Here is a 26,694-nt window from a genome sequence, read left to right as displayed (position 1 = left end):
TTGTGATTACTGATCCAAAAGTGCTTGTTGTTTCTGATGATCCCATGCTCGTTATAATAGCTAAGAAATTATAAAATTTTCATTTTTTTTCGTGTATTTTCTACAAAACAAGTAGAAGCTTTGCACTTTTTTTACTCTTCAAGTTAATTGAGGATGGATTTTTAATTAAGAGAATAATGCTAACAATGCAATTATGTTTTCCAGTTCTGCTTTGGATGACATCTTAAATCAACTAAGTTTCCTCTCAGGATTATGGGCTCTGGAGATTGGTTTAAAACAATCATTGGCAAGAGGAAAACAAAACAGAACAAACCAAAACCAATAAAGGTAGCTGAAGAACTTAATGCTGTGGCTGTTTTTTGTTTTCTTGTTGAAACGGTTGCTTCACTTCTTTTTTTGGTGTTTTCTGATACTATACTTGACCAGAAAGCTACTTCTATTTGTTTTAATTATTTCGCTTACAAGATTTACTGAATCTTGGTCGCTTCTTTTACCATGGCATGTAAATGTTTTCCCAAAAATTTACTTTATTAGGGATGATATGTTATTTATGTAAGAGCTCTTTGATAAGAGGTATGGTTGTACTCGAGCGAGTTGAGCCTGTATGGTATGGATTGGACTTGTTTTAGTCATATTATAAGTTCATGTTTGGCTTAAGCTCGAGCAAAGCGTTCGTTCATACTTTGCTTGTATAATTTTTTTTAATGTTTGTACTTGATATGTATTTGGCTTGTTTATATTTTAATTGAACAAGTATTTCAATGAAATAATAAACAAGTTAAAAATTCAAACGATTATTTGACTTTCCATGTAAATTTATTAATAAATGATTTTATTAATCTAAACAAACAAATATTTGAATAAATTCTCAATTTATATCTATAAAAATTAGGTTCGGGGAGGAATAATTCTCTTGATTTATTTACTTGTATTTATTCACATGCAAGGTATATATATATATATATATATATATAGGGAAAATAATTCCCTCCAAATTTACGAAGTTATCAAATATATCTAACCTAAATTAAGAAAGGAAGTAATTCTGAAATAAAAAATTAAGTAGCATAGAATAGGAAGAGAATAAATTAATCAAGAAGATCCTGAGTTGTCTCAATCAAATCCTCAAAGGTCTTCTCAATTTTTCTTGAGGATCCTCTCAGATTGTCTCCAGGATCTTCTCAGATTTTCATAGTCCCTCTCATGCTTAGTCGTATATGTTGTAGAGACCAAGCTTAGTATTGATTTCTAAGAAAGTGCTTAAAAGAAGAGCTTTGGTGAAGACATCAACAATTTATTGGTGTGTCGAGATGTAGCTTTTATCTGTATAATTTCCCCATTAATCTTGTCAGAGATGAAATGTTTATCAATTTCAATATGCTCAGTCATGTTATGACGTACAAGATTCTTTGTAATTTTCATGGTTGCTTAACTTTCACAAAACATTTGTATAGGCCAATTGGAGTTACATCTCAGTTCCCTTAATTTGTGAATCTTGATCCCTTCACAGATTCCTAAGGAGAGTGTCCTATACTTTGATCCCACACTGCTTCTAGAAACAACCACTGTTTTCTTTCTTCTCCATGTCAACATACTTCCCCATGCAGAGGAGTCATACCCCTTGGTGAACTTATTGTCAGTGAGTTCCTCAACCCAACTAGCATTAGTGTAGACTTCCACCAGTTTGTTCCTGATTCTCTCAAAAAAATTATCCATAACCCAGCGTCTTTTTCGGAAATCTTAAAATTCTGTACACCATCTCTAAATGCTATTCATTTAGGCTATCCATGTGTTGACTCACAATATTAACAGAGTATGCAACATCTTGCCTTGTATGTGGCATATAAATGAGTTTTTCAGCCAATTTTTGATATCTTTCATTATCCCCAAAGACGTTTTCTTGTCTCTTTAACTTCTGGTTGAGATTCATTGGAATATCAACATGCCGCATCCAATGATCCCTATCTTTTTTATTAGATCTAGGATGCATTTCCTTTGTGATATAATGATGCATTTCTTGGACCTTGCTATCTACATATCTAGAAAATATCTCATGGTTTAAAGGTTCTTGATTTCAAACTACGTGGCAAGTATTTTTTTTGAGCTTGAGAATCTCTCTTTTATCATCACCAGTAAGAATTATATCATTCGCATATACCATCAGTGTAGCAATCTTACCTCTTCGAGTGTATTTTACAAATAAAGTATGATCAGCTTGATTTTGAGACTAATTAGATTCATAGTTTTAGTAAACATTTCAAACCATACTCTTAACGATTGCTTAAGCTCATAGAGAGACTTCCATGAATTTGCATATAATATATATGTTGGAATCATTCTCAAGTCCTGGTGGTATCTCCATATGCACTTCTTTTAGATCCCCATTTAAGAAGGTATTTTATGTCATGCAGTTGACATTCATTGTTCTCTGCCACCAAAAGGAGAAATCTGATTGTGTTAAGTTTGACGATTAATGCGAAGGTCTCCTGATATTCGATTCTATAAGCTTGAGTGAAATCTCTTGCAACAAGCTTGGCTTTGAATATCTCAATACTTCAATCAACTTTATATTTGATGTTGAATACTTATTTACATCCAGCGGGCTTCTTATCCTGATGGAGTTTAATGAGAATCCATGAACCATTTTGTTTTAGTGCTCGAATCTCTTCTTTAATTGCTTTCCTCCATTCTAGACTTTCAGAAGCTTCATGGATGGATTTAAGAACTTGCATACTATCAAGGTTAGAAACAAAAGCTTTGTAGAATGAGGATAGCTTCTCATAAGCTACATACTCTTTAATTGGATGTCTAATGTATCACGACCTGACCGAGAACTTGGAGCTAATTAAAACAGGAACGAACGATTGAACGGTGGAAATAAATTCTCAGTTTTTCTATTTTTATCGCTAATAATTTAATTTTCAAATATTCATGAAAGTGTCACTAAAGAAAGTAATTTAATTAACAAGTAGAAATTTGTATATTTTTGTTGTTGTTCTTGTATCTTGAACATATTTTCTCCTCCAATATTCATCTTAATAAAAAACTTAAACCTGATAAATATATTTAAAACAACATAACGAGTTATATAAAAATAACCTAAGAGTAATCACACTTCTAAACTACAACCCAAGGAAGAGAAAACAATATGCATGCTCGTCTTTCATATTTCTATAAGAACTCTTTAAATATGCAAGTCCTTTATATTTCTATAAGAAATCTATGAATATTGTTAATGCTTGTATCAATGACCTTTACTAAATGAAAATACTCTGAACTTCTATATACATTAACTTTAACTTTATTTTTATTTTGTATTCTTAGCATAACCACCGTCAAAATAACATAACACACTCTTGACCGATATTTTTTATCGGCACAATAGCTAACATCTAATCAACACAATTGTCTAAGGTGAAAATGTCCTTACTTGCCTCTGATTGAAATTCTCCTATCGACACAGTGATTAGTCATCTAAATATCACAATTGTCTGGGGTGATAAGCTCTGTCCATTCTCCCCTGTCTGATATTCTCCCATTGTTACAATGGTTAGTGATATAAACATCATGATTGCCTGGGGCAGTAGGAAAACATATACACGCTCGGGTACACTGGCATCTCCTGCGTATACCATTGAAAAGTGAACCCCTCTTAACATGTACATTCAAGCATTCGCATGTAAGTTATTTCATTCTTTCATATTATGCATTCGCGCGGGTACGCTGGTATCCCTTTCGTATACCATTGGAGAGCGAACTTCTCTTAACATGCACATAGAAGCATTCATATATAAGCTATTTCATTCTTTTATATCATGCATTCTTTTCTTATGTAATATTTCTATCTGTGTGTGTGTGTGTGTGATCATGCGATAAAGTAATATGTATATATCTACTAGTGTCATACAATGATTTGATTTTTTTTCCTAAACTAAATTGTTTTGCAATTATATTTAACATCCATACTTACTCTAATGTGCAATTATCTGTCATGCAATTCTTGCATATCTTTCCTTTGAATCTAACTGAACTTGAGTATGCATAAAATCAAACATACATTTTGAAATAAAGAAGATTATTGAAATTTAAAAATATAATCATTCAACTTAATATTCTTGATTTTCTTCACCTTGAACTTTTAGTTCCCTCCTCTATTTAATGTTTATAAATATAAATTATAATATTATATTAATCATTTAATTTTATTCACATTTAATTTGTTATATCATACTTTGTGCAAAACTAAAGGTGGATTACAACTTACATTAATAGTTCCATTTAAATTTTTCCTAAATTATGTTGAACAAACTTTTTGAAGTAACAGCATACCCCAAATAAATTCCTTTGATCGTTCGTTCCTTGAACAACTCTCTCAAATTATTGATCTTCTCAATTAAAAACCTTTAATTTGTACCATTGACTAGAAAAACCCATATTAATACTAATCTCGATAAACATCAATTTAACTTTCAAAATATTACTTATTTAAATAAAATAAATACATAAATAAATATATGTATTAACTTAACCTAAATGCGCCATAACCCAGGTGCGGTTGCGTTCTTTGTATGTCTCTCGTAAAGCCTTCGTCTCTCGAGCGATCGAGCGTCTACTTTTCTTGTCTCCAACATCAGAAGAAGGGGATAACTCATGTATACTAGACTTCTCTTTACCCGGAATTTCAGGTGAATGCAAACTTGGGTTTTGGTTTGAGCAGTTGTCTTCTGCCTGCTCAAGATTTTTCTTCCTCCTTGTGAACACATGAAATTCTTCTTCTAATCTTCAGGTTGGGTTGGTTGGGCATCCTCAACAAGGATAGGAGGGCTAGTTGGAGTAGTTATATTTTAACCTAATTGATTCATTAGCCTACTCTCGTAGTACTTGATCACAATCCATTTTAACTTCATAAGTGATCAATTTATGAGTAAATTAAATTCAAAAGATTAAACTATCGGTCTAAAATCCAAATTACACGATCATACAATAAAGACAATTCTAATTTGCATAAAATCTAATTCAATGGAGAAAAAAGTTTAATTCATACACATACAGATGGACAAAAGACATTCCATTGAAAATTCAAAATAAACAAAATTTGGAACGATCTCATCGATCTTCTTCCCCAAATTACATGAACATTCTACTCATTATATGATTTTCCACCTTTTTGAGTACAATAATCACACACTTGTTATCTCTTTGGAGAACTCTGACTCAGACTCTCACACTCTTCTCAGAATTGCTCCAACAAAGTATGTTGATGGCTGCAAGCTTTCTACGGTGATTCCCCCAATATGTCTTCTCCCCTCGGTGTCACTCCAGGGGTCGAGCGCTTCAAAGAAAATGGTGGAGAAAAAAATCCTTTATGACTTCAAATTTCCTTCTTTTATAGCTCTGGGTTGCCACATAGGGAAATCCATTGATTTCTCTGAGGACCTGTCAGTTCAGCTAGCCATACCAAAGTGGTTCAATACCGATTTATATTTCATCACAATCAAAACATAGGAATATAATTACAAAATATCCACCAATATTTATAAACAATTATGTAATTGGAATAACAAAATTTACCACATCAAAGATATAAAAGAAATAATAAATATTGAATTAATGAAAAGTGAATAATTAAGCACGAGGCTACACAACAATAAAATGAAGCTAATTACACATTAATGTTATTATGAGCAAAAATAGAAATTATGACAAATATATGAATGGAATCAAAATTGTACGAATGACAAAGCTAAAATTAGCTACGAATCTAATACAATTAGCAAGGATAATGCCCTTAACTAGGAAGAGTACATTTATCCCATAATAACGAACAGTTACTTACCTTAAAACGAGAAATAAACTTTGAATTTATTTGTTCAAACGACGTTGACTAGCAAATCCTACACAAATTAGAATCCCCAAAATTTAATAATTATGCAATTAATTGTAATAAGATTAATTATTTATTAGGTTAGGTGTCGGGATTGCTTGAAATTAGCACAATCTAACCTACTGAGATTTTCAAGAAAATATTAAATCTAATTGATTTTAAATTTGATAACAATATTACTGAACGAAAGAAGAGTAGAAAGCAAGGAGTGAGTTCACCCTTTGGCCTCAGTTGTGGTATGTATTCAATCAATGATGAGGACGGGTAGCCACAGAGTTGAAGAACGAAGGGGACGGTGACTGCCACGACTTCGGGAAGGAGGTGAAAAGCTTGATCAATGAGGTCTAGCAGCAGCATATAGGGAAGGCAAGTTTTGCCCTAAGCTTCTGCCTCTTTAAATCGGGAAGCAGAAGGAGAACAAGGAGAAGGCGTCGGCTCTCACTAGATCTTACCGAGCAAGGCAAGGGGATGATAAGGCTGTGACTAGGGTTTGAGAGGAAAGTGCTTTTGATGGTTGTGAAGGGGATGGCTACTGGTCTATGGTTTCGACCCTTTTTATAGTGAGCAGAGAGGCAGGGAACCAACGAACGGAAAAAAAAAAAAAAAACAAGAGAGTCGTGTTCAAACCGGAAAGGCAGCAGTGATAGTGGGAGAGAATAAAGTGAAGGTTTCACGAAATTGCCGAAATCTAGAGGCAAAAACGAAGATAATAAGGAAGTTTGTGCGAGTCACAAGGAGAAAAAAAAAGGAAATTTGAATCTTACATAAAATAGCTGTTAGGACACAACTGAACCTCATTAGCCTAAATGATTTCTGCTCCCATTATTTAGCAAGGAAATTATGCTTTCTATAAAATCTGCAAAATAGAACCCCCTCTAGCCATTGCCACTAATCGAAGTTGCAAATCTCAAACAAATTTTTATTGCACAAATCTCAAACCGTAAAATTTTTCACAAACAAAGCCAAAACTCCATCACTTGCCAAATCTGTCTGAAACCTGGTCATTCTGCAGCCAACTGTTGGCACAGATCAAACTTACAATACAAGCCAACATTCTCTTTTATCCCTCACTGCAATGCCTTAATCATCACTGCTCCATAGCTAGCACATGAATAAGTTTTAGATTTAGGAGTTTCTTCTTACCTCTTCCGGCGCCAGGAGAATCTTCAACACCCCACTCCTTCCCCTGATGCAGAACAAGTGATTGTAGGGAATGGTCAATCTGCGCTAATCTCCCATATTGGCAATGACATCCTCCTCACCCCCAATCATATGCTTATCCTCTCCTCTCCTTCATGCATCTACTCTATCTCACAATCTCATCTCTATTCACCAATTAGCCAAAGACAACATGTATTTTCTCTTGTGATTCGTTTGGTTTTTGTTTTTGTTTCCAGGAATAAGCAAGCAAGAAAATCCTTCTCCAAGGTCTAGCTGATAAAGGTTTATATTATGTTTCTTCCAAACCACTGATCACTATGCTGGGCTCCTTCACTTACTGTTTGGTTTGCCGTCAACATCTCGGTCACTTGCATTCCTAAGTTGCAGCTATGGTCTCCAATTAAAGCTAATTCCACCAATTTTCTCTTTCTACAATGTCGATCGCATAAACAAGAGTCATAAACTACCCTTATATCAAGTACCAACACTTATAGACCTTTTTGCCTTCCCTCTTTCTATGGTTTCAAATATTATGTATTGTTTATAAACTCTTAGGGGTTGTTTTGCGGCGCCTTATTAATATGATTTATTGGTTGGATTTACCAAATCCAGCCAAACATAAAGCATAATTTTCATGAATTTATGAAATTTCAGATTTAACGTCCAAAATTTGCCTTTCGATTCATGTTAAATCCGGATTTACTAAATCCTATTGATGTTAAATTTTTCCTGCAGCCAAACACCCCTTATTTTGGTTATTGCTAGACAAATCTAATATGCCAAATCAGAAACTACTCAACACTTCATTAACTTTCACAAAATGATACTTAATCAATTCAATATGCTCATAACATACCTAAGATTAGATGGAGGAGGTGCATGCCCCTATCATCCTTTGACGGTTATCTTTCTTCTTTCTTCTTGTGGTATTTGCATCAGTTCAACTGTCCACATACACTAGAACAAAACGGATTGGCTGAACGCAAGCATAGGCATCTCATTGATATATCTATGTCATGATTTTTTTTTCGACAAGTTTTACGCTTGCTGTTGGCTACCTAACGCAACCCTCCAATTTTCACATTCAGGCTTGAGACCGACAATGGTAGTGTTAAATACTTGTCTTTATCTATAATACTTCTAAATACTTCTAAATACTGCCCAACTCCCTTCTCTTTTATAGGTAGAATACTTACTAACAACCACCTATTTAATAAATTGTCTACCATCCACTACAAACTACTTAAAATCTACCTATCAACTGTTGTACAAAAAAAAAAATCCACATATGCTCATTTATGAACATTTGGGTGCTAGTGCTTTTCATGGCACAACCTACAACAGTTCTCTTCCAATTTGTCTCACTGCATCTTCGTTTATTGGCTATAGCTCCAACCACAAATGTTATCGCTACTATGACTTCTGCTCTATAAAACTCACTATTTCTAGACATGTACTTTTGATGAAACTACCTTCCTTTATTAACAATTGTTGCAGCCTCAATCCAACTCACAACCCCATCCTACTACACCACCCACTTTACTGCTCCCCACACCCACGCTACAACCCTGCCTTCCCACCATGCTAACTGCAACGACTCTCAAACCTTCCACCTTTACATGTACAAACCCAACCATTTCACTCCTACACACGATCTCACCACATGGCAGCCTGTTCGAAGACAAGTTCACTCGAAGCCAAAATAATTCTCTACCTTCATTATCATCTCTCTCCAACTCCCATATCATCAGATACCACCAACTTCACCTAAACTATTAAACTCTTCCAGTGGACAGAAGCTATGTATTTTGGATTCCTCGCTCTCCAGCAATAGGGACCTAGAAACTAGTACCTCCTCCACCCAATCATAATGTTTTAGGCTGTTGATGGATGTTTAAGACAAAGCACAATGCTGATGGCATCATTGCCTGCCACAAGGCTAGACTTGTAGCTCGGGCTCAAACAACTACATGACCAAGACTACGACAAAACCTGTTTTGTTGCCGAATTCCCTACAATTCGCATTCTCCTCACCATAAGTAGCCTTCACAAATGGCCACTCCACTGACTCGATATCTCCAACGTCTTCCTCCACAACAATTTAGATGATCTTGTTTATATGTCAAAACCACCAGGCTTCACTGACCCCAATACCCCCACCATGTGTGCCAATTACCATAAGCTTTCTATGGCTAAGAAAAGCCCGCAATTAGTGGTAATCCACCTTCAGCACTTACCTTCTTAACTATGGTTTCATTCTCAACACTGCAGATCAGTCCCTTCTTCCCAATCACTAGGATAACATTACTGTCTACCTATTGGTCTATGTAGATGATATTCTTATCACCAGCAACTCCTCCATCACTATCACCAACCTCATCCACACCTGAGCATCCAGTTCTTAGTTTTTCAAGTGCCCCATGGTTATTTTCTACATTAAACATCCTATCTCACAAATGTTCTACAATCATTTGTCATGCTTCAATCCAAGCCGGTTCCAACTCCATTTCTATCTAAACCACTTCCCTTTAGCCATCGCTTCCACACCACTATCAGATCCATACTAAAACCGACATCTCATTGGCGCCCTTCAATATCTAAATGTAACCCCCGCCCATATATCAGCGAACGCACGCACCAATCTTTCACTCACTACTATCAACTTCCTCAAGTGACTCTTTCGTTATCTCGAAAACACACTCAATCAAAGTTTTCCCATCATAAGAAGTGATCATTCTATCAAATTCTATATAATGCTGACTGGGTCAACATTCCTCTTGACCAAAAATCTACATCATGCTACTGCACCTACCTGGGCTCAACTCTCACCTTCTAGTCTGTCAAGAAGCAACCAACCGTGGCTAGGTCATCCACAGAAACAAAAGTTAGAGTTTTAGCCTCTGCCACTACAAACATTCTTTGGTTAAACTAAAGAAACCTGCTGTAGGAATTCAAAGCTTCTACTACAACTCCAACACCCATCCATTTGGATAGCATTTACTATTGCTCGGCCAGCAATCTAGTACTTCAAGCCAGAACTAAGCACATTGAAGTAGATTACCATTTCATTCGTGATCATACTCACTAGGTCACTTTCCACCACACAATGTCAGCTCGTACTTCCAAGTTGACGATCTACTCTTGGATCTTTGATCATCTTCCATGCAGCAATCTCACTAGCAGCAGCACATGGGATCTGCAGTCCCCTTTCACGACCTACTTAATCTCCATAGATACAGAAATCCTCACCTCACCTTAACCACATGATGTATACTTATTCACCACTATACCCTTCTTACTGTCTATATAAACTGTACACTGTATAAACACTAGCAATAGGAATCTCATATTAAGTTTTTACGCTGAAATATACTCTGTAACTCGGCAACCATCACTGGCAGCAGCACATAGGACCTGTGGTCCCCTTCACAACCTACTCAAACACCGTTGATACAAATAACCTCACCTAACCTTAACCACGTGATGTTTTGTACTGATTCTCCATTTTACCCGTATTACTGTCAATATAAACTGTACGAACTCTAGCAATAGGATTCTCATTCTAAACTGTTATACTGAAATCTTCCCCTGTAATTTCCTGCTTCTGCTCCATTATCCCACCTGCTTCACTGCATCTTCAATGGTTAACCTCAGTGAAAATTGCTTCAGCAGTGCTTATGGTTATAGCGAACAATTCATTATTGATAGTTGTTTTTTTTAAATGGCAGCATCTCACCTTGTTTCTACTGTGTAATTTTTTTTGTATTTATCTTGTTATATGTGCACCTCAATTATATCTTTTTTGGCATTGTATTAACAAATTTGCTTGCTGTACAACAGGGGTCTATTTGTGACCAGTCAAATGGATTCAAGTTGAAAAATCTGCCCAATAAATCATCAAATAAATTATATAATGGTTCTTGTAGCAGAAATAATATTGGAGATTCTGGTTTAAATTCTGAAATAGCGGCTATTAGAATTCAAACTGCATTTCGATGCTACCAGGTTTGTAATTCCTTTCTGACATACCTTCTTTTCTATAACTATTTAGATCAGTAAATTTTTATTGAAAATGGATAGGAATATTTCTAAATTTATGCAATTTTTGTACCATATTTTAGATCATAATTGTTTTCCATTGTTGCTAAATATTAACTATTGAGCTGGAGTGTTTGGTAGTTATCACTAAGCTGTATGTATTTTGCTATGATGGCCAACATTGATGTCAACTAGTGAAACTATGAGTTAAAAGATGTTACCACCTAAGCTTAAACAAAATGTTACTTAAGTTAATCTATTATTCCATGCTAGTTAGATATGAAATACTGTTCTAAGTATCAAGTTTTTGAAATAATAAAGTGTTCGGTAGTTATGACTATGCTGTATGTGTTTTGCTATTATGGCCAACATTGTTGTCAACTAGTGAAACTATGAGTTAAAAGATGTTACCACCTAAGTTTAAACAAAATGTTACTTAAGTTATCTAATATTCCGTGCTAGTTAGATATGAAATACTGTTCTAAGTATTAAGTTTTTTAAATAACAAAGTGGGTGTGGGTTGCATGTGATGGTAAGAAAAAGCTAGGTTCTCATGGATACTGTGGCCTGTAGGTTCATCTATTCTTAATTTGCACATTTCTTTTGATACCTCTCAAGCTCTCCTGCCTTTACCATTTCTTCTATATCGTCCGCATTTTTTCATGTTCCATCTGATTGATGCTGGATAATATGATCATCGATTACACTATCCAATTTGCTTTGTTTTTCAGGCTAGAAAAATTGCACGCCAACTGAAAGGAACCCAAAGATTACGTTCTCTCTCTGATGGTGATTTTATTAAAAGGCAGACATCTATCACTTTACGGTGTGCCCAATCCTGGAGCAAAATACAGGCAGAAATAAGAGCTCGGCGAGTTTCTATGGCAAAAGAAGGCCGAATTAAGCAGAAGAGACATGAAAACCAAGTGAAACTTGAGGCCAAGCTTCATGATTTAGAAGTATGTTCTGTCTTTGCTTTCTTTTCCTCTGGGGAGTTTTTTTCTCCAGTTGTTTTTTTTAAATATTATTTTAAAGAATATCCTGTTAAATTTGAAGCTTCTATACTCTGATCTACTATAAAAAGTTCAATTTAAATCTTCTTCTTAGTGTATTTATTTTTTGCCTTGGTGCATCTTATTTTGATCTTATAAATCAAACTGCATATCCTGCATTTTCATTTAATGAAATGAAATCTGATAGAGATAACCACAACCTCTCAACTAATTACGTTTGATTATGTATTTTATCACGTTGTTATCAAAGGTCAATTTTGTATTCTAGCGAAGGCATTAGTTGGTGCAAACCAGTATTGCTGTTGTGATTTTGGGTAGAGATGGATGTATGCAATATTATCATTATCTCTTGTTTAGATGAAGGCATTTTTTATTTTTTTTTATTGAGATGCATGTGAGATTAAGAAAAGTCCTGCATCGAAAGAGAAATAAGTTCTTAATATAATAGTTATAGCACATATTGTCATGACCTGTCTCGGAACTTATAATTAACTAAGGTGGGAACGAACAATCGAATGATGAAAATTAATTTTTTTTTACTGTCATTTATCACTAAGAATTTACAATCCAAATATATTGAAACATTCACTAAGGAAAATAATTTAATTGATCAAATAAAAGTTAACATTTCGGATTGATGACTTCGCCTTTTGTACACATTATCTTTTCTAGTATTCATCTTATTAAAAGCTTAAAAATGAAAAAGTATTAAAACAACATAATGAGTTCTCTAAAATGACTCAGTGAAGTAATCACACTTCTAAACAACAGCCGCCCAAGGAAAAAGAAAACAATTTGTATTATAGTCTTTCATATTTCATTATAAAAAATTATATAATAATATAATTTATGTATTCATGATATATGTTTGTTGAGACTTTTTTGTAATAAGAGGGTTTTATCTGGTTTATTTATAAAACGTTTTATCCTCTATTTAAACATATATGCTGAATAAAATATTGAATTTGAGCTTATTTAGTTTCAATTTGGTACCAGAGCCAACCCTGACAGCCTGCATCGATTGCATCCCGTCGTTCCCTGTCCGATTAATCGTTGCTCTGGTTCTTCAGGACCCGCTGCTCGTTGGTACCTTCGATTGGCCCGCTTGCTTCTATCTGTGACGTCTAGTGTCGGAGACGCACCTGCGTCTCGTGCGGGAGCCACGTCCCGCGTCCAACGTGTGGGAGACGGAGTCTTGTCCAGTTTCAGGCCGCCGCCCTCCCGGTTGCAGCCGCCGCCCCCCTCTTGTCTGCAGTCGCCGCCCTCCAGTCTGCCATCATCATCTGTCCAGGCCGCCACCGTTTGTCCAGGCCCCTGCCGTAGCTACAACCTCATTTCCAGGTTTGTGCCGCTACACCTGCTGCAGTTGGCTTGCCACACGAAGAAGATCCCGATCTTGATGATGAGATAGATAAAAATTGGGTGCAAAGGCGGAAGGGAATTGTTCGTGGTTTGTATGACCCAGAAGAGAGTCCAGGTGATCGAAGATGACTGGAGATGGAGATAGTATGGGGAGTAATGGATTGTATCTTCTGGGAAGGATTGATCTTGATGTTTTGAAGGACCTTATAAGGCTCATACAGGGAGCTAGTGCCTTGACAGGTTCAACACAGGCTTCGACGGACTCCCTCCCTCATGTGGATCTGAAGCTCGATGAACCGACCACTTATTTTAGCTGGTCACTTCGGATTGAGACAGCTTTAGTAGGGAAGAGACTAGACTGATATCTGACTGAGGACGAACCAAAAAGTGACAGTGTTGAGAGGGATAAGTGGAGGACCGTTCACGCCTTAGTCTACACATGGCTGCTCAACTTAATGGTTCCTTCAATCGCGTCCATAGTCGATGGCATTCGATGAGTGGAATCTGGGAAAGTTGAAGAAGATTTATGTTGGTGCTGAGAATCACATGAGGGTATTCTAGATTCAACGCGAGATAGAATCTGTGGTACGAAGTGAGAAAACCTAATCCATAGAGTTGGAGAGGTAGTGGGTGTATCTTGATTATTTCTCACCGATGTCGAGTTGCGACCCAGAATGCTTACACATATGAGGACTATTGAGTTCCCGGCTCATCTGAATTCAGCCTTTGATCAGGGAAGATATTTCCTCCTAGCTCAGGCGATTATTCCTAAACTAAATGAGGCCATTGTTGCGATGACACACGAGAGTCGTATGAAGCTACACTCCGAGTTAAATGGCTTTTCAAGTGCCTGATCAGCATTGGCTGTTGTGAGCTCAGTTATGTTAGGTGTTCAGGGGAAGAATCGCAAGTGCTACAACTGTGTTGAAGCTGTTCATCTGAGCAGACCTATCCTAAGCCACCGAAGGAGAGAGAGACAGGTGGGCGTGGATAGAGTGGAGGTCGAGGTCGTGGTCGTGGGGGTCAAAAAGGTGGAAAATGGGGCAAACGAGCAAATCTGGTGATAGCAGAGGACGAGGGAGAGGCGGGTGTGATCTTTACTAGTGAGAATCATGAGTTTCTGGAGCTGTTGAAGAGGAAACAGAGAGCAGCAGGAGATGAAGCTGAGGATGCTTCAAATCCATCGACATCAAGGGGTAACATTGCCACTTATGCTCACTTCAGCAAAGGTACTGGTGACACTTGCTCTTGCCTCTATTTCCACCGCAGGTTCATCAGAATGGATCATAGATTCTGGTTCTTTTCATCACGTGGCAGGTACTGCTAGAGAGTTCTCTTCATATACTCATCTAGCAGTACCAAAGAGTTATACAGTCTGTTAATGATACAACACAACCTATAGTTGGTAAGGGTACAGTGAGATGTTCAATCATATGATTTTGTCCAATGTTTTGCATGCTCTCTTATCCATTAGTGTCATTATTCACCAGCTAAAATGCATTGCTTCTTTTGATATCCCTCAGGTGATCTTCCAAGAGAAAGGAATGTGTCGGACACTTGGCACTGGAACGTGGCATAGCAGACTTTGGTACTTGGACCGAGAGGGGATGGACTCAACTCTAGAGTCCATGGTAGAAAGTACCGCAATATGAGAATTTGGGAGGAACGTCGAGGGTGTGTTACTACTACATCGCAAACATATGTGGCATCCTAGCCTTAGTTTATTGAGTTGGTTGTATCCATATATGTATGAAAAAGGCAAAGAAGGAGAAACTTGTGTGTGATGCTTGTGAGTTTGGCAAGCTTATCAGGAGCTCTTACGTCAGTTCTGGGAAGAGGAGCTCTGGTGTATTTGATTTGATACATTGTGATGTATAGGGGCCTTGTCCTACTAGTTCATGAATTTTTATCATTATTTTGCTATGTTTATTAATTGTTTTTCTATTATTATCTGTATATACTTGATGAAACTAACGAGTGAGGTAGTTACTTGCTTAAACTTCATCACAAAGCAATTCATATCCAATATGGGGCAATTGTGAAGACATTGAGATCCGATAATGAGACAGAATATATCAACAAAGCATTTGAGGACTACTTGTCAGCCTAAGAAATACAACACCAAACCACATGCTCATACACACTAACACAGAATGGAGTAGCTGAGAGGAAGAATCAACATCTTCTAGAGGTAGCCCGAAGCATGGATGACAATGAATGTCCCACATCACTTATGGGGGGCAAGTAGTGTTGACAGTTGCTCAAGTGATTAACAGGATGCTCCCAAAAATATTGGAGTGAAAGTCTCCTTGTCAGATGTTGAAAGGAGAAAATGGTGAGATCCTTCTTGCTCGAAACATGACGATGACAATGAATGTCCCACATCACTTATGAGGGGCAAACAATGTTGACAGCTGCTCAATTGATTAACAGGATGCCCTAAAAAATATTGAAGTGAAAGTCTCCTTGTCAGATGTTGAAAGGAGACAATGGTGAGATCATTCCGTTGAAGGTATTTGGATGTGTATGTTTTGTGAAAGAAAACAAACCATCTGTAAGAAACTTGGATCCCAGAACTGTGAAATGTGTATTTGTGGGTTATTTTGCTACTCATAAGGGTTATGTCTGTTCGAGTCTGATTGAAAAGAAACTTTTTGTGAGTATAGATGTGTCATTCAAAGAGTTTGAATCATACTGCACTCTAGAGGTGAAGTCTACAAGGCAAGAGAAAGTGCGTAGTAGTGGTTATGTAGTAGTGCAAGTGGGAGCAATGCCATGCCCTGTGATGTGGGATGAATCATCTAAAGAGACGGAAATCGAGAAGACTACTAAGGTGGAAGGATTCATGTTGAAGGTGAGCTAAGAGTGTTACACAGAGGAAAAATCAAACTAAGGGAACAGATTTTGCAATGCCAACAAGTTCCTTGTCTCAGTCTTCCCCAACTTTTGAGACACCTACACCATCCACCTTTGATTCAAAAGTCCTGGGTGATATTATTTCTCATCCGTCCCCCTCTCCAACATTGAAAAGAACCTCTCGTAGCAATGCAGGACATCCTCCTAATCGTTTTGGGTGGGAACTTGACCTTGTGAACTTTATTTCTTATTTTAACATCTTACCTTTTCATGTAGCATTCATTGCATCATTGGATTGTCTCTGTACTCAAGTGTTAGCAGGTTGTTAAAGAGGATCTCAAGTGGAAAGCGGCGATGCATGAAGAGCTTAAAGCTCTTCATAAAAATCAATTATGGGAGATTGTACCACTACCAGCAAGGAAGAAGACAGCTGGATGCAAGTGGATCTTCACAGTAAAACAACCTTCAGAAGGGAAGGTAGAGAGGTACAAGGCACGACTAGTGACAAAAGAGTACAATCAGACGTATGACATTGACTATAATGAAACTTTTGCACCAGTAGCAAAGATGAGTACTGTAATGACACTGGATTTTCTAGCTGTGAATAGTGGATGAAGACTCCACCAACTGGATGTGAAGAATACTTTTTTTCATTGGGAGCTACTGGAGGAGGTATATGTGAAGATACCACCAAGATTCAATACATCCCAGATAATGGGTAAGGTGTGTATGCTCAGGAAGTCACCGTATGACTTAAAACAGTCTTCTCGAGCCTGGTTTGATAAGCTTAGAATGTCGATGGTTGGCACGAGATATCAACGGATCAATGCAGGCCACACAAGTATTCTTGGAGCAATATGAGGGTCACACTATCATAATTGCTATGTATGTGGATGACATAATTATCACTGGTGATGATACGACAAAGATTGCTTAATTGAAGGGAAGATTGGGGAAGCATTTTGAAGTAAAGTATTTGAGACAACTCAAATATTTTCTTGGGATTGAAGTTGCCCATGGACCTGAGGGTTTTTTCCTATCTCAGAGAAAATATGTATTGGATCTTCTCATGGAGACATGTATGCGAGGGTGCAAGCCCGCAGTCTCTCCAATTGATCAGAAGGTCAAACTCAGTACAAAGATGGGTGAATCAGTCAATTGTGAGAGGTATCAGAGGCTGGCGGGCCGCCTGATCTATCTATGTACACTCGACCAGATATTTCATTTGCAGTAAGTGTGGTGAGCCGCTCTATGCATGATTCAAGGAAGGATCATATGGATGCATTGTATCAGATTTTGAGGTATCTAAAGTGTGCATTAGGGAAACAATTGATATTCAGGAAAAATGAACATGTAGATATTGAGGGCTTTTGTGATTCTGACTGGGCAAGTTGTGCTGATGACAAATGATCCACGTCGTGGTACTGCATATTTGTAGGTGGAAACTTGGTGTCGTGGAAGAGCAAAAAACAACCTGTTGTAGCAAGATCAACAGTAAATGTATAATACAGGGACATGGCATTAGGAGTTGCAGAGATGATGCGGCTGAAAGCTTTGTTGCTTGAATTCAAAGTGGATCTGAGAACTCAAATGAAATAGTGGTATGACAACAAGTCTGCAATCAACACGCTAACAGCCCGATGCAACACGATAGAACCAAATATGTAGAGATTGATAGATTGTTCATCAAGGAGAAGCTGAATAACGAATTATTGAAGCTAAATCTTGTATCTACTGGAGAGCAGGTGGCTTATTGCCTCATTAAAGGGCTTAGTTCAGTGATGTTAGCTTGATTATGTGACAAGATGGGCTCAGTGAATATATTTTACACATCTTGAGGGGGAGTGTTGAGAGTTGTGTAATAAGAGGGCTTTATTTGGTTTATTTGTAAAACGATGTAAACTCTATTTAAACATATATGCTGAATGAAATATTGAATATTGGCTTATTCACTTTCAATTATGTCCAATAGAAATAATCTAAAATTCTATATGCATTAATTTTCACTTTATTTTGTGAAGTTTAAATTTTTAACTCAAATATAAATCATACTATTAACTTTCACATTCATTACATGAGCACCATCAAAACATAATCGAATACTTCCATATTTGATATTATTTTGTCGGCACAACGGTTTGTGATATAAATTACAAGATTATCTAAGGTAGAATTATGTCTACTCGCCCCGTACCAATATTAGTTCGTCGACACTGCAGTTCATGATTTAAATTACAAGATTATCTTAGGTGGTAGGGTGTCTACTCACCCTGGGCTGATACTCTCAGAAGGGCACTGCAGTTAGTGATCGTAGTTTCACAATTGTGTAACGTGGTAGGAAAAAAATATCTCTATGCACGAGTAACTTGGTGTTCCCGCACAGTACTATAAGAGGGTGATTTCCTTCTTTTAACATGCACATAAAAGTATTAATGTATGCAATATTTTTATGCTTCATAACAGACAATTTCAAATCTAAAAATTTCATAAAAATCAGAAAATTTCAAACCAACTCAAATAAAAGAATTTTTTCTTTAATTAAAAATAAATAATAAATAAAAGAATGAAAACCAACCTCAAATGTGGACAATTTGAAAATAATAATTAACATTTGGGGCTACGATTTCTTGGACGACGAAACCCATGGTTGCTGACAATTATCTTTTGGTTAGAATAGATTATCTATGCTGACTAAGTAGGGCCAAACCCGACAGTATTGGGATACAGAACCATGAGATCTTGACTGGTGTCGTACCAAAATAAAATTTAATTATTTTTCTTCACCTTCACACTCACCAATCTTAGACGTCATAAAACACTCACCTATATAGACTTCATAGGAGTAGATAATTTTGTGGCGTGGTTTGCCCGTTAGAGATGTTTGATTAGAGTGAATTGCTTCACTAGACTGAATGTTTATTATGAGTAGATATTAATTTATGTGCTTTCTTATACCTGCTAGTTTAGGTTGCATTAGTTTTTTTTTAACATGTCTCTAGGTTGCTATAGTTAACCTAAGATATGCTAACTTATTTTTGCAGGGTTGTAGTAACACAGGGCTTAGTTAATTTGGATGGTTATAGTTTCATAGGTTTTTCTTTCTTGTTGGGTCTTTTCTTTTATAGAGTTTGACATTTGAATGATCCACAATAAGATGAACAAAATGTGTAGTGAACCCCAACTAAATAATAATGATCTTTAGATGTCAATTTTATATTGTCGAGTCTGATATTGGTCTAAGGTTTGTACCTTCAGTTGTGTCTTTGCTTTGTTGTCTTGTGTTCGATAGCCTGACACCAAAATTCAAGTTGTTTTTTTGTGTGTTTTTTGTCTGGATTCGAGATAGGCTTTATAATGGCTTTATGTTCTACTCAACTAAACAATTGAAACATAATTTTTTAAAATAAAATGGAACTCATAACCTCAAACAAAAATTACATTATCACACTGCATTCACAACTTAGTCAAACATGCATTCTAAAATAAAAAAAATTTACAATTAAATAAAATTGAGTATGAACCTATTTACTATTTTGGAATAATCACGAAAAAATTGTCATAGGCATGCTCATTCCATATGGTTCTATTCTTTGTATTCAGACCCTCACTCATTGTACGGAAATGGGTGTTTTGACCTGTGAGAACGACTATCTTATAGAATGTGTTCTTCTTATGCATACCAATTGACCTTTTGAACAAATCATTTGTGCATTCATCATCAAGGACATTGCATACCTATTTCACAGCTTGTTGATCACTTAATACTAAGAGTTAACTCAATATAATAAAACTCATCCGAGTGTGGTGAACTTTGAAATATTTATTTTTAAATTACAAAAAAGAAACTTGCATTATTTTTAGGGCATTTTGCATAACATACATATTTAGGCATCTTGATCGTTATGATTAAGTTGTAAGACCTACAATTCTTAATAAATAACAACTTTTCCTATTCTGCATCCATTGAGAGTGGTCTTCATGGTTTTAAAATGCATTTAAGTGGTTTGGATGATAGCATTTTTTAGTCAGGGTTGTAAGTTCATTTTGCATGTTTGATTGTGTGCTTTCTTTCTTTAGACTAAGTTTCGATGTTTCACTTTTTTCAGTGAACATCGCCTTAGTTTTAGGATTCTGAGATTGTTTGTCTTGCATGATGTAAATCCTCGCCTTCTCGGCTTTCTCACGATCATGGGATATAAGTTCTAAAGTTCTAAATAAAAAATGTAAGGATTCAAACATCAAATAGTTTTTCTTTCAAAAATGTAAAGTTAAACCATAAGATAGTTGAGATGTCATTGATGTTTCCTTGATATCTTCGACATCTCTTACTTATCATTTCTTCGGGTTTCCGAAATAATTTTTCTACATTTAGCACTTTCTAGTTGATTTTTTTATAATCAATCGTGGAAATTAAATTTTGAATTCTTGAAGACATAACCCTAATCTTAATCAAGAATTTTCTTAAGTGATTTTAATTGTTTAAGTTGTAATTAACTATAGGGGTTTGCGCCTATATGAGATTAGTAAGCCAGATAATTTAAACTATATCTAATTTTTGTATTAGATAGAGGAAATTATCTAATCTTCATGTTAGATAGGGGAACGGTCTTTTGTTATTTTTGCTGACCAAACAAATTTTATAAATTTGTTAGTATGAATAACTGAACCCATTATTAAGTCATATTCTCATCTTTTGAGATGACATATTACTTATAATGTCATCTTCGATTATTTAAATAATTAAATATTTGAGTTCTCTTCAGTTTTATTTTCATAATCAAATCTTTCAAACAAAAATAAAACCAACACTCTTTTACTCGGAAACCGCATAGGAGTGCACACAAGGCTCGGTTCTCCCCCTCCCGCATGATGTCTTCTTCCTGCCAGCACCAATGCTTCGTCGACATCGTCTTCTTCCTCTTCTGCTCACAACTCACGGGGTCGTTCACATGCAAAGTGAGGCTTATTGAGTCTTCAGCTTTGACTCTTCCCCTCTCATGTGATGACGCCTACGCACGCATTGCCTTCCTTGTCCTAGACGCACGCAAGCACATCCAGGTTATAAGGCCTCCTCCTCGTTCTTGTTTTTCTTCTTCTTCTTCCACATAAGATGCTCTATGCTTCTCTGTTTCTCGTTCTCACTCTTATTCGACTTGGAAGAGACATTTGTCTCTTAAGAAGTAACAGTCAAGAAGGTTGGTTTGAACCGAAATTTCCAAATAATATATATTTTTTTTTTTCAGATAGTACAATGTCAGCTTAAGCTTCAACAATTCATATTACACCCAACCAAGGTTCCATATAATTTGTGATTCTTATAGGTCTTGTTGATTTTATAGCATGGTCAGGCAATGTTCAAAAGTGGGCGTCTCCCCCTGGCTCTATATATTTTCTTAGCTCTTAGTGCGTGGCTAATGAAATTAAAATAGCTTTTATTTGAAATTTAGTGATAGTGGGGATGTTGTTGACATGCATGCAAGAGTAGTTCCAAATAAGGGATACTGTACTAGTAGTGGACTTTACATTTAGGGGCCCTCTGATAACAGATTTAAGATCCCCTTAGTATAAACTATTGAGTTCATGGGCATCTGACATCTATTATTGGGCTCAACCTAAATCCCCACTTCGGGTGTTACAGCCTTGGCGGTCTTTTTTGCTTCAACGTTTTTGAATCAATACACTATTTATTACATCTCAGTTCTATCAGACATACATTCAGTTTTGCATCCATTTAATAGTCGTACAGTAGCCAATGGATTTATATGGACTCCAAATCATAACTTCATTTACTAGCTAACAGGTGGAATGGTCTGGAGGCGTTGAAACAATGGATGAAATCCTCTCCAGAATCTATCAAAGAGAAGAAGCTGCAGTTAAACGCGAACGGGCCATGGCCTATGCATTCTCTCATCAGGTTTGCTATAAAATAATCTATTCAATGTTTTCACCAACCAACTAAAACATGGCTTATCCTACTGCAGTGGAGGGCCAACCCTGGTGCAAACCATTGGCAGACATATGAAATTGGTAGTGGAAATTGGGGCTGGAGCTGGATGGAAAGATGGATTACTGCTCGCCCATGGGAGATGAGGATCTCTAGCCTTCAGAAAACACAATCTAAAGTAGCAGTCAAGGCAATTAAGAAGGGAGATCCATCCATAGCCAGTGCACAAAGCTCAACCAAGCCTCCCATTCCCACCACTAAGATCCCTGCAAAGAAGTTTTCAGCTCGTTTGGTAGAAGAAAAGGCTGCTAACAAAGAACAGAATCCCGCTATGGTGACTATGCAGACCTGTGAAGTTGTCTGAGAACACCAATCCACAACATTAAACATGCTGAGTGGTAAATAATGATAGATTGAAGCCTCCTTCGTTCATTTTTTCACAGTGAAAGTTTAGAAAGTCTCTGAAAAGAATCCCTGCACCTGCGACATCCTGCGTCTTTTTTGAAGAACTTGATTGGCCATGCACTCTCTCCTACATAAAGTGCAGGTTACTGCTGGAAAAGAAAGGTTAGCTGTAATTTATCTTTATGTGTGTGCTGTCCATGTGATCTTAGCTTTCACAGATTGGTTGTGGGTTGAAAGATTGTTTGTCCTTTAAACCCTCACAATAGCTTCTTCTTTAGAATAAGATGGGGCTGTGGCTCCGGAGATGTGGACTGCTTCGCATGATTGTGTTGTGTTGCCCACTTTTCAAACAATGATCCCTGTACATTTTTTCGTTTCTTTTTCCTTGTCATTTACTTAATTTTATACTTCCTACCGTACATTTCGTTGGTATTTTTAACATTCACTTGTTTTTATGCATCCTTCCCCTCTTTGTTCTTTTTCTTTTGAGTTTTAGATTGAAATTCAACCTATCAATGCTAGGGCTATAAACGAGCCGAGCATAAGCGAGCTCAGGCTGGGCTCGTGTTTGGCTCGTTCGAAAATTTCTATGTATTTTTATATTAACACCTAATCCTACTTTTCACATTTATACAACCAAAATCTTTTTTTTTTTTTCACATCAAAAATACTTTTTTTTAACTTTTAAGATTGAAATACATATCTTAGAACCGAAGTTTAGGTGTTGGACTTGTAAATTCATAGGAATTAGGTGCTAGATATGTAAATAGTACAAAAACATTGAAGTAAAATTGTGAAAATCAAATGGGATATTGAATTAGAAAAAGAAGGGAAAGATTTAATGCTCAAATGATCAATCAGCATAAAATATGAAGATGTAGCAAATGTAGAAATTATTTAAATGTCATAATAATGATACAAATAATACAACAACAACAACAACAATAGTAACAAAGCCTTAATCCCATGTGGGGTCGGCTACATGAATCTTTTTTTTCCATTGCCTCCTATTTAGTGTTATATTTTCATTTAGTTCTAGTAAATTAAGATCATTTTTAATACAATAAGCCCAAGTCTTTCTAGGTCTACCACCATCTTTCTTAACACAAGTCGAATCTAAAACATCTATAAAACATCTAAAACATCTACTCCCCTAATCAGATCATCAGATGGTCGACGTTAAATGTGACCAAACCATCTAAGACGACTTTCTCTAATTTTGTCCATCACAGGAGCTAACACCAACCATAATAATGATACAAATATGTGAGAATAATAAAAAGAAATCCTTTATGAATTATAGAGCATGAACAAAAAAAAAAAAGTTTATTTAGTCTGATTTCTATATATATGGTCATCTATTAGATGATGCTAAATTAATCAAGATTTGAACATGTCATCTCATCAAAATTGCATTAGGCTCATTCTGATTCTAAGCAAAAGTCATGAATATTTTTTTGAGCATATAAATTAATTTAAATATTTGAAGAGGGCATACATTAAATATTTGCTATTAAAAGCATCAAATTGTGGATGTATATAAATCAAGTATGCAAGAAACTATTCATATCAAATTAATGATTAAGAGGATTAACATAGTTTTTTTAGCATTTAAATGAAGTATGCAAGAACACAATCAAATTGGTTTACATAATAAGTTTATTCATTTCAATTAAATATTAATGCATTCTATTCTATACAATATGTTAATCCTCTTAATCATTTGCCCTTCTTTAGAAGTTTTAAAGCTTGAATGGTATTAAGATTCTACAATCATGATTTTAATTCCTCTAGGTGAAATAGTCATTTTGATTATATAAATGCAAAACATAGAGTGATTATAATCTCTTAAGTGATATCCTAAAATTTTAAATTGCATTTTTCAAGTGTTTGATTTCGTTTCATTTAATGAGAACACACATGCTCTTTTACAACTATATTAAATCCTCGCAGGCGATTAGGGAACTTATTCAGGAATTAACTCATTAGGTGATCAATCAATCAATCTAATTAAATTTTTAAAATCTTATTTAAAATATAAAACCAAATAATCTCCTAATATTTTTTTCTTATCTTTTTTTTATTATTATTGTCTATTAAAATAGTTGTAGCAAACAAAAGAAAATCACAAATATAAAGGTAAAATAAGTTGAGAGAAGCTCATAAAATAAATGAAATCTTTTACATGAAAAATTAAGTGAGAGGAAAAGGCCCCCGACTTAATTAAATTGAATAACCCTATAAATATAAGCTTTAGACTATGGAATATTGTCTCCCATTATTTAATATGGTAAAAATAAATTGTTGAAGATAACTCTCATATTAGAAGTGGGGACATTCTTACTTCAACTAAAAATTAATACATTACATCTAGTAATTTATGATAATCTTTAGCAATTTCAATGCTCTAATGACATTCTTCTATTTAGATACTCATTTTGATTATAAGAATATAAAATTTAGAAAGTATTTTATCTCGAATATAATACCATAATTTTTTTTATTTTATATTGATGGTCATTAAGACTTAAATTAAGAGCAATTTATATCATTGGTTAATCTCTTATAAATATTTGTTTTGAGTGTTAACAAACAAAATTTTAATGATGAAAATCATTTCAAATAATTTTTAATTAAAATCTTAATCCTTTTGAGTTCTTAGAAGATTGAAATGTTGGATCGATGATTTGATTTACTTTTTAAGCCTTGGCTGGAAGAGAGAACCAATTAACATCATAATATTTTTGTCTTTCATCTCTCTTTTGTTATAAGTTGGAATATTTGTGGCTGCAGAAAGAAAAATTATCATATTAGCATTTTAAAAAATTTTACACACAAAAAGATGAGATAAGCTAAGGGCATGAAAAATAAAAATTATTACTTATCAAAATTGATTAAATATATTAATATGAGTTGTAGATTATGGATGATATTTTCCCATTATATAATATGATAACAATGAACTATTGAAGGCAGCTCTCATATTCCCCCAAAGTTGAGAGAGAGAGATAGAGAGAGAGAGTAGGGCTGTCAAATTGGCTTCGGCTCGTTAAGAAGCTCGTGTTCGGCTCATTAGGCTTAACGAACGAGCAGAACACGAACAAATTTTGAAGCTCGAAATGTAAACGAGCCGAACAAGACCAACAGTTTGTTTGCTCGTGTTCGGCTCGAAATGGCTCGAAAAAAAAAAAATTATATAACTTTTTATATAATAATATATTACATGTATTATTTATATAATAATATATTATATATATTTATGTCTAAGTTTAAATCATAACACATCATGTGGCAATGTGGTTAGTGTCTTCTTTTGTATAATTTGATCTAAATTTGAATCACACACTTTACATTTATTTTTCTCAATTTTAGTTTAACGAGCCAATTTCGAGCCGAACACGAGCCGAACACGAACACGAATATTTAAATCGAGTCGAACACGAACACACTGTTCAGGAGCCGATTTCAAACACGACCTATTTCGAACGAGCCAAGCCTGAGCTCGCTCAAGCTTGGCCCGTTTACAGCCCTAGGGGGAAGTATGGAGGTTCTGATAATTTTAACTAAATTAATGAATTTCATCTAATTGATCATGTTGAACTATTTGATTATATGATATTCCTTAGAAATTTTAAGGCAGTGATGATATTCGGATTGTGCAATCTTAGTTTTGTTGGATTTTTTTTTTGTTTAGATGCTCTTAAACAATAAAAATGCAAGATTCTTTGATTATTTAATCTTTTAATTAGTGTTATTAAACTTTAATTATATTGTCAAACACTTGATTTACGTACATCAAACTTTGATATCCCTAGGTTTTTCATTTCCAAATATTTGCTTTGATTATAATTTTAGTAAAAACAAAATTTGAATGGTCTCAAAAATTGATTTGAAAACTTTTGAATTTAAACATTTAAGACTTTTGTGGAGTTACAATCTCATGATGGTCAATATTTGATCAGATTAATTTTATAATGATGTATCATCCTTATATATGTTCTTTTACTATGTGACAAGAAAATTTATTAGTG

The 26,694-nt window shown here is 35.3% G+C and overlaps 1 protein-coding gene across 6 annotated transcripts in view; it reads left to right on the top strand.

Annotated features, from left to right (window-relative positions):
- LOC110035892 (protein IQ-DOMAIN 1) overlaps window positions 1-22,625 on the top strand; it is a 28,865-nt gene extending 6,240 nt beyond the window's left edge. For 4 of the 6 annotated variants that reach the window (XM_020740212.1, XM_020740214.1, XM_020740215.1 and 1 more), the window contains 5 exons: window positions 205-327; window positions 10,886-11,050; window positions 11,815-12,042; window positions 22,115-22,228; window positions 22,296-22,625. In XM_020740212.1, the coding sequence (XP_020595871.1) occupies window positions 253-327; window positions 10,886-11,050; window positions 11,815-12,042; window positions 22,115-22,228; window positions 22,296-22,622 (909 nt within the window). In that variant the 5' untranslated portion in view covers window positions 205-252 and the 3' untranslated portion in view covers window positions 22,623-22,625. The remainder of the gene's footprint in view (window positions 1-204; window positions 328-10,885; window positions 11,051-11,814; window positions 12,043-22,114; window positions 22,229-22,295) is intronic. The other 2 variants (XM_020740211.1, XM_020740210.1) reach the window with 1 other exon arrangement.
- Window positions 22,626-26,694: the final 4,069 nt, after the last annotated feature.

The sequence above is a fragment of the Phalaenopsis equestris genome, unplaced genomic scaffold, assembly GCF_001263595.1.
Source record: "Phalaenopsis equestris unplaced genomic scaffold, ASM126359v1 Scaffold200668, whole genome shotgun sequence".
Lineage (NCBI taxonomy): Eukaryota > Viridiplantae > Streptophyta > Magnoliopsida > Asparagales > Orchidaceae > Phalaenopsis > Phalaenopsis equestris.
Note: the sequence above shows the minus strand (reverse complement) of the source record. Positions and strands in the feature narration are given on the sequence as shown.